General features: G+C 39.0%; 1 protein-coding gene across 9 annotated transcripts in view; it reads left to right on the top strand.

Moving 5' to 3' along the window:
• ptprt (protein tyrosine phosphatase receptor type T) overlaps positions 1-14,699 on the top strand; it is a 293,148-nt gene that overhangs the window by 211,529 nt on the left and 66,920 nt on the right. For all 9 annotated transcript variants that reach the window (XM_086150165.1, XM_086150164.1, XM_086150163.1 and 6 more), the window contains 3 exons: positions 7,153-7,307; positions 10,178-10,258; positions 10,439-10,474. In XM_086150165.1, the coding sequence (XP_086006291.1) occupies positions 7,153-7,307; positions 10,178-10,258; positions 10,439-10,474 (272 nt within the window). The remainder of the gene's footprint in view (positions 1-7,152; positions 7,308-10,177; positions 10,259-10,438; positions 10,475-14,699) is intronic.

Genomic DNA, 14,699 nt, shown 5'->3' with positions numbered 1-14,699 from the left:
TTATATTTTTATCATGTTTTTTTTTTTTTAGGATCAAAATGATTTTGGTTCTATCACACAACGCATATAAACATCAGACATACACAAAGGTGTAGATGCACGCGGAAACACACACACACACACATACACACACACACTGGCAGCCTTTGGCCTGGGGATGTTTACCATCAGATGGAGGGAGAATGAAGAGGGATTAAAAGTCCTGTGCCCGTAAACCCAAAGTGTCTCTCTACCGCATCTCTCTCTCACTCCCTCCACCTCATTGCCAGTGACCCGTCTGATGTTCAGATGAAAGTTTGTTTGGTTCTGGCCTGAAACTGCCCTCCTGAGCCACCGCGTCATCCCGGAGTGACTGAGTGGCTGCTCTCCTTTTTCTGGGCGACGGCTGCCAGACATTTGCCATTTCTGGCTTGTGACCGTTTGTTTAAATTTATTAGCGTTTGTTTTTCGGATTGTTTTTCTTAGCCTTAATGCTGTCTGTTAAACAAATATTGATTCCTCTCTTTGATGAGATGCCTTGCGTTGGAACCTCCAATAGCTCAGTTGGAAAAAATTCACTTCCCTTTTCATATCACTTTCCAGGAAAAAAAAAATGAATAAAATAAAAGATTGATGGCTCAGTGGTTTAGAGCAATGGAACGGCTGTGAATATTTGGGCAGGACATTTTCTAAACAATTCACTCTGCAAGGCTTCTTTTCCGGAACTTTAATCTGTCAGTGGAAAACATGATATCTGGGTTTTTATCTATTATTTAGAATTTTCTAAAAAAAAATCATTTCTGTTTAATACATTCCATTTGTCAGCAATTGTTGTGTCAGTGGTATCTTTGTATATGGCTCATTCGTGAATTTGCCATATTGATTAATGCCGTCTAGAACGTATACCGAATAACTGAATTTCTGTTTGCTGCGTTCATGTCATGTTAAGGTTTTAACATTGGACCTCTTATGTCATAATACGCCCTCTCCACACACACACACACACACCTTTCTCACCACCCCATCACAACACCAGCAGGGAGCCTAGCTACTCTGCACTTTTGCAGTATCATCAGTAGTTCTTAGCAACAGATCAAGCCACAATAGTACCGTGAACTATTTTTATTTTTATTTTTTATAGAAATATTTATTTTCATGGACGAAATGAGCACCCTGGTTAATATCTCTACAATGTGCTGCTGGAACAAGCACAAAATTCATCTGAACTGATATCATTTAATTGATGTCTCTAAAGGCAGATATTTAATTTCACTACTATAGTGACACATATACAAACATACACACAGATGCACACTGACATGCACATATGCAATTAAGGTATTTTACCCCAGTAAATTCAGCAAACTCGCCAAATTTAGATAGATGTTACTGAAGAATTGGAGTAAGGGTATGGAGCTCTTAGTTTAACAAAAATATACTTTGTTCATTGGAAAAAAATAAAAACAATTACATATTAATCAATAAAATTGTTGATGTTAATGTTTCAGATACAGAATTTTGTTTGTTATAATCATGTAGTTGTTATTTACATTAATCGTTATTATCACATTATTTATTGGCATTCACTTTGCCTCTAGTATAAATGAAAAAGAATGAACCTGTGGAGCATTGTTTTTCAGAGCTGCCGATCAAAGTGACATACTATTTCTTGCAGAAGTCAATATATAGCTTTGTATTTTGATAGTTGAGGTATATTTGGCATATTTTTTTCTTGGAACTAACTGGAAAATATTTCAATAATAAATTGAGCTTATTCTGGCTAAACTGTCAGCGTCCGAGAATTCGGAGAAACAAATAGCCTTTCTATTAATTTATTTTGTTTTGTTTGATCAGGAGGGAGGAACCTACCTGTACCTCCCTTTAGAAAGAGGCCCTTGTCTCCGATTTAGTTTTTATTAAGACAGCAGGAGGTCTTCCTCCTGATGTAGCTCTATTGCACATCTAGAACCCATATCCAGATGTGCTATATAGCCCCTGTCGAGTGCATTTTCAACAGTGCGTTTTGTTTAAGTCTTGGGCCTGACTGGCAAAGACTGCCATCAGGTTACCATTGACTGTAATTTTTTTTTTTTTTGTAAAGAAAAGTATCATAGCACCTGGTTCATGATAATTTTAATTTTATTTGTGATTGCAAACCAGACAGTCCTTGTTCGATTCCCTGCTTGAAGTGTTGTTTAGCAGGACACTGAACCCCTAAGTCAGGGTTGGGCAAACTTTTTGGCTCATTCATGTGTGTCAATATGTCCATAGTAGAAGCTAAATCGCAAAGCCAGTCTGTCATTTGGTTCAGGAAAATTCTCGAGTTGTTCGAAAAATTAAATGATCTCCTGTTTGAGCTCCCACATTCATTGATCCAATCATTCAATCATTCACATCATGTATAAATTCTGTACCAATCTTTGGCTGGCTGGAAGTTTGCCCACCCCTGCCCTTAGTGCTCCCTTGGTGCTGGCTGACGGCAGCCTTCTGCTTATGGTTCATCCATGATGGGTTAATTGAAGAGAACGAATTTTCCCATGGGGATTAATCACGGATAAATCATTATTCATCATATTACTGAAGAGTGAATTATTTATTTATTTTTAATTATTTGGAAGGACCCCATAACTAAAACTGCTGTTTAGAAAAAGTGATGATGGATTTCTATCTCTCTCTCTATCTATCTATCTATCTATCTATCTATCTATCTATCTATCTATCTATCTATCTATCTATCTATCTATCTATCTATCTATCTATCTATACATACATACATACATACATACATACATGCATAATTACATATACACACACACACTCATATGGATATATGTACACATATTAGACATTTAAAACAATAATAACATATCCAATTTTTTCCAAGTTACTTCTGATAAGTTGGTATATATATTTTTAATCGACAGCTTTAGATCTACCATTTGAAAAATTGGGCGCTCAGATATTATATAAGACATTAACCACAATTAAGTTCTACTACTGTTTTTATCTCCTTTGCTTTCTGATAGTTCATGAAAAGTACCATCTTTTGCTTTGCTTCATTTCATCTCGCTTGGCAACTTATGGTAATAATGCCTCCATGGCGGAGCTAAAAAAAAAAAATGTAAAAAAAATAAAAATCAGACTCGTTGCTCATTACAGGCATATCAAACAGTCGACAATCAGTGCTCCCTTGGGGCAAAGTGGTGGGTGATTGTGGTGGCGTTCAGCGCTTAGCGGGCGGACCTCGTGCCTAATGAAGCGCTGCCGTGACATTCAGGGATGCTCGTTTCCACTCCCTGTGTGCATTTGTCATAGCGACGAGTCCATTAACAGGTTGGGCCTGGGAACGGGAAAGTGACTGTGAGGGCTCCGTCCCCTTCACTGTCACTACACAGAGTCTGGCATTGCAGATTTCCCACTGTACCTGAACATCCCCTTGAGACGGACACCAGACTGTAACAGCTGGAGACACTACTGCATTTCACAAAAATCCTATATTGTGGGTTGAGTTTGTTTGGACACTTTCTACCATGTTCAGCTTCTTGTAATTGTATTAATTAATTAATGTATTTATTCATCTACCCATGTATTCGTTTTTTTCCCCAATCAATTTCAATTTCAATACTGAATTTCATTTAATGAAAGGGAACAAATAAATAAGGATTTTCTTTTCATAAATTAAATGTTTATCAAGTATATTTTCTTATTTCAAATATTCAATGTACAATTTCTGATAATGATTCACAAACTGTGTAGTTTTATTTCTAATATATCAACATTTAAATTAGAGCCTATGTCAGGTAAAAGTTGGAACAAAAGAACCTCAGAGTCGCTGATGCTGAATCTTCGAGGTAAGAAGATGGGAGTTGACAGGCTTCTCTTTTTCCTCTCCTCCCATCATCTTCATCTCTTTTCCTGTTAAAGCAGCTTCTTTTTGTCTGTCTTATGCTCAAAACACTCCCTTATGTCTTTCTTGCTTCAGCCATCACTCTCTTCATTTGTCTCCTGGGTGACACATCGCTGTCTGAAGCTGCTTGCATTTCCTGTTACGTGCAGCATCTTCCCTGCGTGTTGAGGGGAACCTCAGCAGGATACTGGAAATCAGTATAACCTTTTTGTTGCTACCTGCTCTTTCTGGTCTATAGTATCCAATGTAGATGGTAAAAATGTGCAGAAGCAATCAAACAGTTTTCACACAGTTCTAACTCACAATTGTTTTGTTGTCGTCAGTATCCTGCATTTAGCGGTCACAAAGCAGGAAACTGTATTTACTAAAATCCTCATTGTGATGTTTGTACTTTGGTGTCACTTTGACCCCTTGATAGTGAACATTCAGTGACTGAAATGACTGAACCTACAAGTAGAATTTTTCTGTTTGAATTTGCTTTGAGAATCGCAACACTATTTCATAATATAAGTAATAAATGTCCCCGATAGCAATACGTTTTTTTTTTTCCTGACGTTTATTTGAAAAGCTGACGGAGGTAAGATGAAAAAAAAAAACAAGAGCATGCTATTCATTGTGCTATGCTAATTGCTGGTCAGGCTGATTTGTATTCAATCTTTTTTTTAGCGATATAGTGATCAAAGATTCTGAAAAGGTTTGTTGTGTGCTTTTATTTGGTCAACTTGCTGACTCGCTTTTGATTTTACGCTTCTTTTTGAAGACTTTTTATATAATATGCTTGTGTGGCCCCCCTTTCAGTGTAAACAAAACAGATAATCCACCAGAAAATCAAGATGCCATCTTGGCATCAAATTAAGAGTCTGATTTATGTTTGTTTTAGGATTTATTTCAAATCCTGGCAACTTTTTTTTAACTGAGCACTTTTCAGTGATGATCATTCATGCAAGTGCTTTTAATTTTGATGTTAAATGGATGGACACCTGTATGAGATGTTCCTAATTATAGAGCCGTCCTCAGCCATTTGGGCCCCAAACCCAGTGAAAATAGTTGAGCATGAGTTTCCTGGATTCTGAAATTATCTTGGGTTTTTGAACAGTCCTTGAAATGTTCTTCCTTGTTTATTATTTTAAATTTATTTTCTCCTCCACGCACTGAACACAGATAACTATTTAGTCATTAGCAAAATATTAATTGCTCTTAATTTGGCTTTAAAAATGAACATCGTGGGATGGGCACATATTTCAGATGAGGGACTGAGGATCGTGATCGGTCACACACCCACACACTCAGGCAGATACACACACACACACACACACACACACACACACACACACACACACACACACACATACACACACACACATACACAACACACACAATCACTGCAGGCCAATCGTGACTAGACTCAGGGAGTTAAAGATTGTGTTGGTGGATCTGAAGGAGTTTCTTCTTAACTGGTAAAATAGAGAAACAGTTTTCTCTCAAAACATGATAGAAAACAGGATGTTCATCCTATTTTGTTTACTAAGAATATTAGATAATATTCCTGTTGCCATCAGGCACAGGCAGTAAGTTACTGCCATTACATTTTATTTCTCTGACATGCTATTCTTGGTACCATGAATACCCAAAGACTAGAAAGTCATCTGAACACAACATTGCACCAGTTTTCAATATTTTTCCTTATCTAATTTTATTTTAACTTGAATCATTTTTCTGATGAGCCCTGAAATGTTGATATTATTATTTGCAAAGGAGTCAAGTGCATGGTGATGAAGTTTGATCAACAGTGAAAAAAATCAATGGTCACTTTGAGTTTCATTGGTGGTCCATCTAACGACGGCGGTTTGTCTTAAGTCTCTCTAAAATATATACCAACGAGAACGGTCGGTTTTTTAATCTACCAGCTTTTTGTGGCCTGCTTCTGATTTCCTGAATATTTCTTTGGAAATACACAGAAAATACACTCATATATATCATAAACCTTTGTTGTATCCTCCAACAGTGTAAAGTTTAAATTGGTCTTGAAAAGTCAGATGTGGGAAATGAAAAAAAAGGTATTATGTAATTGTAGAGTTAGCATATTTTAAAGTGATCAAATATTGAAAAATATATGTATTAAATATTAGCACATTTAATCACCTTAGAGTTCAATTATTAGACAGAGAGTTCCATATTCTTTTGCTCTGAAAGTTCAGACACACATAGTGCTTTGTTAAAATGCACTGCTACTTATATAATCTGACCCAAATGCAGATATCAGGACAGTATAGTTAAAATGTATTTAACGGTTTAATTTTGGCAAGCACCTGTTGGTCCGTCTGGTAAATGTCATGTCGTAAAGACTCGTCATTGCCGCTGCCATCTGTCCTCTCAGTGGACACTGAAACCCGGAGGTTCAGGTATAACTGAGGAGGAAAAAATGTTGCAACAGATGGGAGTTGTGACATTAGACCGTTGGATGTATGAAAAGAACGAACATTACGACAAAAGCTTGCTCCCGGGACGTCCTATCAGAAAACTGGACCGCCCCCGCCACCTCTGTTCCTTTAATGGCTTCAGAGAATTGAATTACATCCTTCGTCTTTTTGTCTGGACCTTAATGTGGTCATTTGATTTCCTGTGTCTGATGTGCCAATCTCCAAAGTCGTGTGAATGAATCCCATCAGAATAAAAGCACGAAAATAACAACTCGATTGATGATTCATTTGACATTGAGGTATTTCGGCTTACAGTCATTTCTTGTTCCTTCTGAAAATAAGCCCCCTGATATATTTCATGATTTTTTAATCTTAGCTAGCAATGCAATTAATCTATTCATTTTTTTTCACCTTTTTTATCTTTTGGCTCAGCGTGTACAATAAAAAGATCAATGACACACACATACACACACTGATATTTATATACATGATTATATCAATACAACTACACAATTTGCTTTAAAGCGGCAGATTAAATTCATTTTCTAGTTCTGTATTTTTTTAGGAAAAAAAAAGACATCTATTAATGTCACTTGTCAGCTTCTCTTGAATTTTGCTGTATTGCTATTTTGCATTTTTTTGAAAATTTTGCCTCTAATTTCTCACCATGAAGCAGCTTTTTACAATTCAAACAATGTTGTCTGTGTATTTATTCATCCTCACTGACAAAACCTCAGTTTGGGGGTGTGTGTGTCTTTGTGCATCTGCTTGCTTTTGCACATTATTTATGTTTTGTTGATTTGTTTTCTTTTTCATTGTGCATTTTTGCATTGGCGTCCCCTGCAGGAAGCTGGCAAAGAAGCAGAAGGAGACGGCAAGCAGCTCCACCCAGCAGAGGGAGATGGGTCCTGTCACCACGGCCGACAAAAGCACCACTAAAGTTAGCACGTTGCACAAGGACGATCCCTTCTCCACCTCAACCCAGGACCTGAACGGATTCAGTGAGTCCGCCGCTGTCCGACAAACAAAAAAAAAAAAAGCAAAACATCATTACATCGTCAGCAAACATTGATAAAACATGAATACAAATCTGTGCATGTTTTGTTTCCCTATGACACGTTTTAGGACTTTATTACAGCTTTTTGAAGCAGTATTGCTTCGTTCCAATTTTAAATATGCTATCATGGTGTACAAGAATAGCTGAGCATCAGAAAAAAAAAAAAATCAAAGAAAAAATATTGACTTTACACAACATCTCCACATCATTAATCATTTTGTCAGCTGTATTTATTTGATTATCAGGCTCTGTAAACATTTTCCAGGATCAGCATGAAGTTTCTCCGCTTCACTCGCTTCCATCGCTTCAATCTAAAACACAAAAATACTTTGCCTTCCCCTCTGAGTCTTTCACAGAAAAGGAAATAGCATCATTGACTCAACAATTGAGACAAGAGAAACGATACCTTTCTGATTTTTCTGTTTTCTATACGACCTGCTTCAATCCACTGGAGGCTAAACGCCGTTCCCTTTCGAAAGGAGAAGTGCGTTAACACTGCGAGTCGCTGCCCACCACCTCCTAAAATGACCACTTTGCAATTGTGAGATATTTCTCCTTTCAGATATTTACAGGACAGCTGCCAGATGAGCACTCAAAAACACTATTTTAACGTGATGACCAGTGATCTCAGCCATTCAAATCAGTAACATTGTTAGACATGTCTGCAAGTATATATATATAAGCTCTTATTTCGGCACCGGTTCTCGTGGTCCTTCATCCCCAAGCTGCTGTCACCACAGCTCATCTTTCCTGGGTCCTCAATCCAACCTGCATTATATGGGTTGGCGATCTGGAGGTCCCACAGGATCTCCGTTGAGTGTTTCTCACCTGCCTCAAGAGCTGATTTCCATTTGGATCTTGGAACCCCAGCCTTGACACTAGAGCATACAAGTGTCACAAACTAGTGTTTGTGACACTTGTATGCTTCCCCCGCCTTCTTACACTACTCTACACCCATCTATAATGTGTGATTATAAGAGAGAGATGAAGAGAGAGATAGAGGGTAACTGCCTCCTCTTCCCAAATAGAATAACAAAAAATGTTATCACATTTGCCGGACAATATCACGTTTGCTCTGCTGTCTCGCTCTCTGTATCTTTGTTGACTAAAAACACATCCATGCTAAGGCGCGCCTGGGCGCAACACAGGTGTGCCTTCACCAGTCCAGGGCCGGGTCCTAATGAGAAAAAGAAAAACGCTGACATGAGAACAGTGGTGGGGATGGGGGGGCAATAATATTTGCGCAGATGGACCCTCATAGGGCAAATAACCTTTGTGCGTTATTGCATTCCGTCCTCGTCCCCAGCTGTCTCTTCACACGCCACTGCTGTCAAAGCAAATTCCTACACCTTATGCTGAATTAAAGCTCCAACGCTTTTCCTGACGCATATTAGCATACGCCAAGCCAGGGGATTTTATCATGGGTTAAGGAGGCAAGGAGGAAGGATGAAGGGGTGGAGGGTGGGGTCTTAAATTAGGCGCTGTGGGGAAATCGAGCCACTGGAGCAGAAAACAGCAGGATGCGAACTCCGGTAAGGAGTCTGAGTAATTTTCCCATCATAAATCATGTTTAGTATCATGGAGACAAATAACTATTGTACATTCAATACACAAGGAAAACAATCTCATTTTTGTTGTATAAGATGGGAGAATATGCACGTGGCAATATTTTCTATGTATATAACGATTTGGAAACAGCAAGATGCTGATGACAGAAAGTAGTCCAAAAACGTAATGACCGAATGGCTCGTTTTGGTTTCATAAACAACTGTATGAAGTGTTTTATGCAGGAAAAACACAATTCTAAGATAAAATCAAGATTTAAGAATTAAAATGATTAGATAAGAATCCCAAATATCACTGTCAGCACAAAAATGGTTAACAGGTCTGCCAAGTCCTCTCTGTCAATGATTCTGGGACATTTATCTCTAACTCCCTCTGGATGTGGCTGAACAACCAATGGACACTCTGGTGTTTGGGGTTCCAACTCCTTTTAGAGCCTCTAAGCAAGGAACAGCAAAATAAGACACCAGGTGAGATACAAATGTGAAAAGGAGAGCTTTTTTTTGACCATGAGCTTAATCATTAACAATGTGTATACTGAGACCACATATGGTAGCATGTAACTACGCTAAGTGGCTGTGAAAAGCCCATGTTAATTATACAGTGATTATATTTGCCACCAAATATTTTTTTCAGCACCTAATTTCACATTGCAGCCATGACTGTGGCATTCATAAAGTGTTTACCCAACACTGCCAACTAGTGTTCTTATTGTGTTATTGCCGTTGGACACAGAAGTACCGTAGAGTGTGTGTTTGTTTGTCTGTTTGTGTGGCTATCTTTGTCACCTTCATGTAGTTATCTGGTCTCATATTGACCTGAGTTGTTTCATCTGTGCTGCAGGGTGGTTGGGAGGTGTAACTTGTTCAGATGGAACCACTCAGAACTGGAAGTGGTTGATCGACAGAACCATTAGGGTTATGGGATTGCTCTGCAGTTGAATATGTAATATTGATCTCCCCATGAATGTTTTCATTGTTAATGGTTGTCCTCTAATTGATTGTTTTGCTTGTCTCCGAACGAGGTCACTCATCTGTCCTCCTCCTCCTCCTCTGTTTTCTGTCCTCCCTCATTTGTCCTCCTCAAACATCACCCACCTCCGCAATCTTCCCACCTTCCCTTTGGTTAATTAAAATTTTCTTCTCTTTCCTAAATCCCTTCCTTCTCCTCCTTCTTACCTCCTCTCTCCTCACCCCGTGATTCATCCTGCCTATTTTTTTATTCCTTTCCTCCTTGTTTCCTCTCCTTCAGCCTCCCCCTCATCCTGCTCCTTCTCCATGCAGGGAAGCAAGACACTGCAGAGCAAATCCCTGCTGAATTCCTACTATTCAGGTATGGACACACACACACACACACACACACACACACACACACACACACACACACACACACACACACACACACACAAATGTGCTCATCAACCTATTATGATGCCTCCTAGAAGCTCTCTGCATTATTCTCTCATTCTCATATCTTGAGAATTTTGACAAAGGTGACTTTGTTTTTCTGCAGTGTCTAAAGAGCCAGTTCCTGCCACAACATCTATTGGTAAGTTCAAACTATCCTTCTTTCTTTCTTGCTAACAACCCAAAACTTGATGTAAAACTTTACTTGGACTTTTCCCATATCAAAATTAAGAAAAAGTACTCAACCCCTTTGGTTGCTAATGTAGCTAATCCAATAGAACGCCACACAACGGGGCTAAGTTGCTGATATCAGCACGACCCTGTGGTCTTATTAGTATTTTGCCACGTTAGCCTTGAAGACATTGGTTTTGTAATTCTTACTGTTTGCTGTTACAGGCTGTTTCTAAAATGGTCTCAAAAACCATCTTTGAAAAAAGCTGGGATTCTTGATTATACAACAATTTCTCAAAATGAGCAGTGCACAGAATTAAAAGGTTGCTCTGAAGTGAAGTCTCAAAAACAAACACTTTCCTGTAAAAAGAGGACATGAAAATTGCCAATAAACACTTTTAAAAGTAAATATCTTTAAACACACACACACATACATATACTCACAAACAGTACAGATAGGTCAAGAGAAATGTCAGAAACATTTCTGGGTCTTCACCTTCTATCTTTTTCCTTATTTTTTTTACCTCCATATTTCACTTCCTTTGGCTGGATAAACCATATTTTTTTGCCAACAGGATTTGAAATGCCAAACTGTGAACGCGTATGTGTGTGTGACACAGACACACATTCCTGTATGAGTAGTTCTCTAGCATTAGTGTTTCTCTCATCTCATCAACTCGTCATCATGTTCTAACAGAGGATTGGAGGTTAAACATCGTTGATTCAAAATATATCTTTAAATCCTGTAAACAAGACACTTACATATACACTGACTTACACACAAAAAAACACACTTGTAGAAAAACTTCATACTTCCACTCCACTGCAGAGTCAGAATTAACATACATTTATTGATTAACGCCTGTATGTAATATAATGTAGTATTTTCTTATTATCAAGTAATTATTATAAATCAGTCAATCAATGTTTTACCTTCAATGAGCAAAATTAAACAGCACAAAGTGCATTTAAGTAAGACAGTAATAGATTAAAACTTCAAACTTCTTTACATTTAATCATAGATATTACACAGATACCCTAGCCTATCTAGCGCTGTGTGTTTCAGCATCCAGTGACCCTGCTCTGTTAATTACGTGGCCTACCACTTTGTGGCTGAGTTGCTGTCATTCCCAAAAACTTATTTGTTCTTATAATACAGCTAACAGTTGACTGTGGAATACTTAGGAGCGAGGAAATTTCAAAACTGAATTTGTTGCACAGGTGACATCCTATTACAGTTCCATGCTAGAATTCATTGAGCTCCTGAGAGCGACCCATTCTTTCACAAATGTTTATAAAACCAGTCTGCATGCCAAGGTGCTTGATTTTATACAGCTGTGGGCATGGAAATGATTGGAGCACCTGATTCCGATTATTTGGATGAGTGAGCAAATAGTTTTGGCCATAAAGTGTATCTTGCACTAAATGCAGCCTCAGGGTGGCACGGGCCAGTGTCTCCCTGAGCCAGTCCCAAGCCCGGATAAAAGCAGAGGTTTGTGTCAGGAAGGGCATCCGGTGTAAAACTTTTGGCGAAACAAAACATGTGAATCAAACCTAATAATCTCATATCGGATCGGTCGAGGCCCGGGTTAACAACGACCGCCATCGGCACCGATGACCTACTGGGAACCACTGAAAACTGGGCTACTGTAGGTCAAAGAAGGAGAGTCGGAAGGCTTGTTTGGAAGTAGAGAGAGAAGAGGAAAGAGACTGAGAGGAGGGACATTGAATATCGAGACTATGACATAAAAAGGTAGAGATGTGTTCCACATGATGCTGAGAAGGAAGATGGATAAACTGTATGTCCAGGAGACCAGGTGGAAAGGTAGTGAGGACAGAAGCTTAGGAGCAGCTTTTAAGTTGTACTATTATGGTACTGACAGAGAGAGAAATGGAGTAGGAGTTATCTTGAAAGAGGAGTTTGTTAGGAATGTTCTGGAGGTGAAAATAATGTCAGATAGACTTATGAGTCTGAAACTGGAAATTGAAGGGGGGATGCTCAATTTCGTTTGTGGTTATGCCCCGCAGGTGGGATGGAGGAGAAGGAGAAGTTCTGGAATGAGTTAGATGAAGTGATGCAGAATATCCCCAGAGATGAGACAGTCGTAATTGGTGCAGACTTCAATGGGCATATTGGGGCATGCAGTAGAGGGGATGAAGAAATGATGGGCAGATTTGGTATACAGGATAGGAATGCAGAGGGACAGATGGTGGTAGACTTTTCAAAAAGGATGGAAATGGCTGTCGTGAACACTTTTCTTCCAGGAAAGACGGGAACGTAGGTTAACTTATAAGAGCAGAGGTAGGAGCACGCAGGTAGACTACATCTTGTAGAGATTGGGTAACCTGAAAGAGATCAATGACTGCAAAGTAGTTGTAGTTGAGAATATAGCCTGATGGTGATTTGTAGAATGACTATGGTGAAAAGGAAGATCAAGAGGGCAGAGGCAGTGTAAAGGAAAATGGGGTGGAAGGTGAAAAGAGAGGAGTGTTATATAGTTTTCAGGGAAGAGTTGAGAAAGGCTATGGGTGATCCGGGAGAGCTTCAAGATGACTGGACAGCTACAGCTAATGTGATCAGAGAGACCGGTGGGAGTGTACGCGGTGTATCCTCTGGAAGGAAAGTAGAGAAGGCGACTTGGTGGTGGAATGAGGAAGTGCAGGACGAGTGCAAAATTGCAGCAACTATAGAGGGATTAAGTTGATTAGCAATGCAATGAAGTTATGGGAAAGAGTAGTAAAAGACTGAGAGCAGAAGCCAGCATTTGTGAATAGCAGTATGGTTTCATGTCGAGAAAGAGAACTACAGATGCAGTATTTGCTTTGAGTATGCAATAGAGAACTACAGAGAAGGTCAGAGGGAGATGCATTGCGTTTTTGTATTGTGTGAGGAAGTATGGAGTACAAGAGAGGTATGTTTGACTGCAGGACATGTATGCTAACTGTGAGACAGTGGTGAGGTGTGCTGTTGGGGTAACAGAGAAGTTCAAGGTGGAGTTGAGACTTCATCAGGGATCAGCTCTGAGCCCCTTCTTGTTTATAGTGGTGATGGACAGGCTGACAGATGAGGTTACCCTGATGAGGGTCAGCAGTCCAGAGCAGCGGAGAGTGTGGGGAAAGAGGTGAGGAGACGGGTTCAAGCAGGTTGGAACAGGTGCAGAAGAGTGTCAGGGGTATGAAGCAATAGAGGACTATCAGCCAGAATGAAAAGAAAGGTGTACAAGACCGTGGCGAGATCAGCAATGCTGTATGGCATAGAAACAGTAATAATGATGAAAAGACAGGAGGCAGAGCTGGAGGTCGCAGAGATGAAGATGCAAAGATTGTCTTTGGGAGTGATGATGATGGATAGAATCGGGAATGAGTCCATCAGAGGGACAGCACATGTCAGATGTTTTGGAGAGAATGTCAGAGAAGCCAGGCTGAGATTGTTTGGTTATACCCCATCTGTCATTAGACAAGAGGGGGGGTACATGCTGAACCGGTCACCAGTCAATCATTGTACAACGAAAGTTAAAAAGCAGTGGAAAAATAATTACGGTACTGAAGCATAACCACATCCAGGGACTACTGACAGAATAAACAAAAAGTGAAACCACCAAATATATGCAAATCTAATTATTATAAACCCACAGATACACAGGAGAATGTAAAAATATTAGGTATTCATATTCAAAACGTGTAATCATGTAAACTACCTTCAAAGAAATTTATACAATCGTAACAACTTTAATAGCATTCTTCAGTTGAATTACAATATCAAGCTGTTGCACCAGCATACTTGTATTTGTTTGAATGGCAATGATCAGCAAACACCGTGATGACAGACCTCAGGTGTCTAAACCTTACCCAAACCTGAACCCACTCAACCCATAGGGCATTTGAGAAAACAAAAGGTATGTCATGCAACTCAGCGGTGCATGTAAACAAGTTTTGCAAAATTACTTCTGAATATTTCTCTACTTTGATTTGGTTAATTTAACATTTCACTAACTATATCAAACTTCAAACTTTTTAGACAAATTGTCAGGATAAAAAAAACTTGCATATTATACTAATGATAATAATAGTAAGTCTGTCTGTCCTCACTTTTCTGGACTTAAACTGAAACTCGTTTGTATTGTTATCCCTGGGCATTTATAAAAATATTTCAGTAAAAGGTAGTATTTCATCTGATGCTGAAAGTAACAGTAAAA

This window comes from Fistularia commersonii, chromosome 7 (genome assembly GCF_037954325.1).
Source record: "Fistularia commersonii isolate RoL2024-O1a breed Wild chromosome 7, RoL_Fcom_v1.0, whole genome shotgun sequence".
Taxonomy (NCBI): domain Eukaryota; kingdom Metazoa; phylum Chordata; class Actinopteri; order Syngnathiformes; family Fistulariidae; genus Fistularia; species Fistularia commersonii.
Note: the sequence above shows the minus strand (reverse complement) of the source record. Positions and strands in the feature narration are given on the sequence as shown.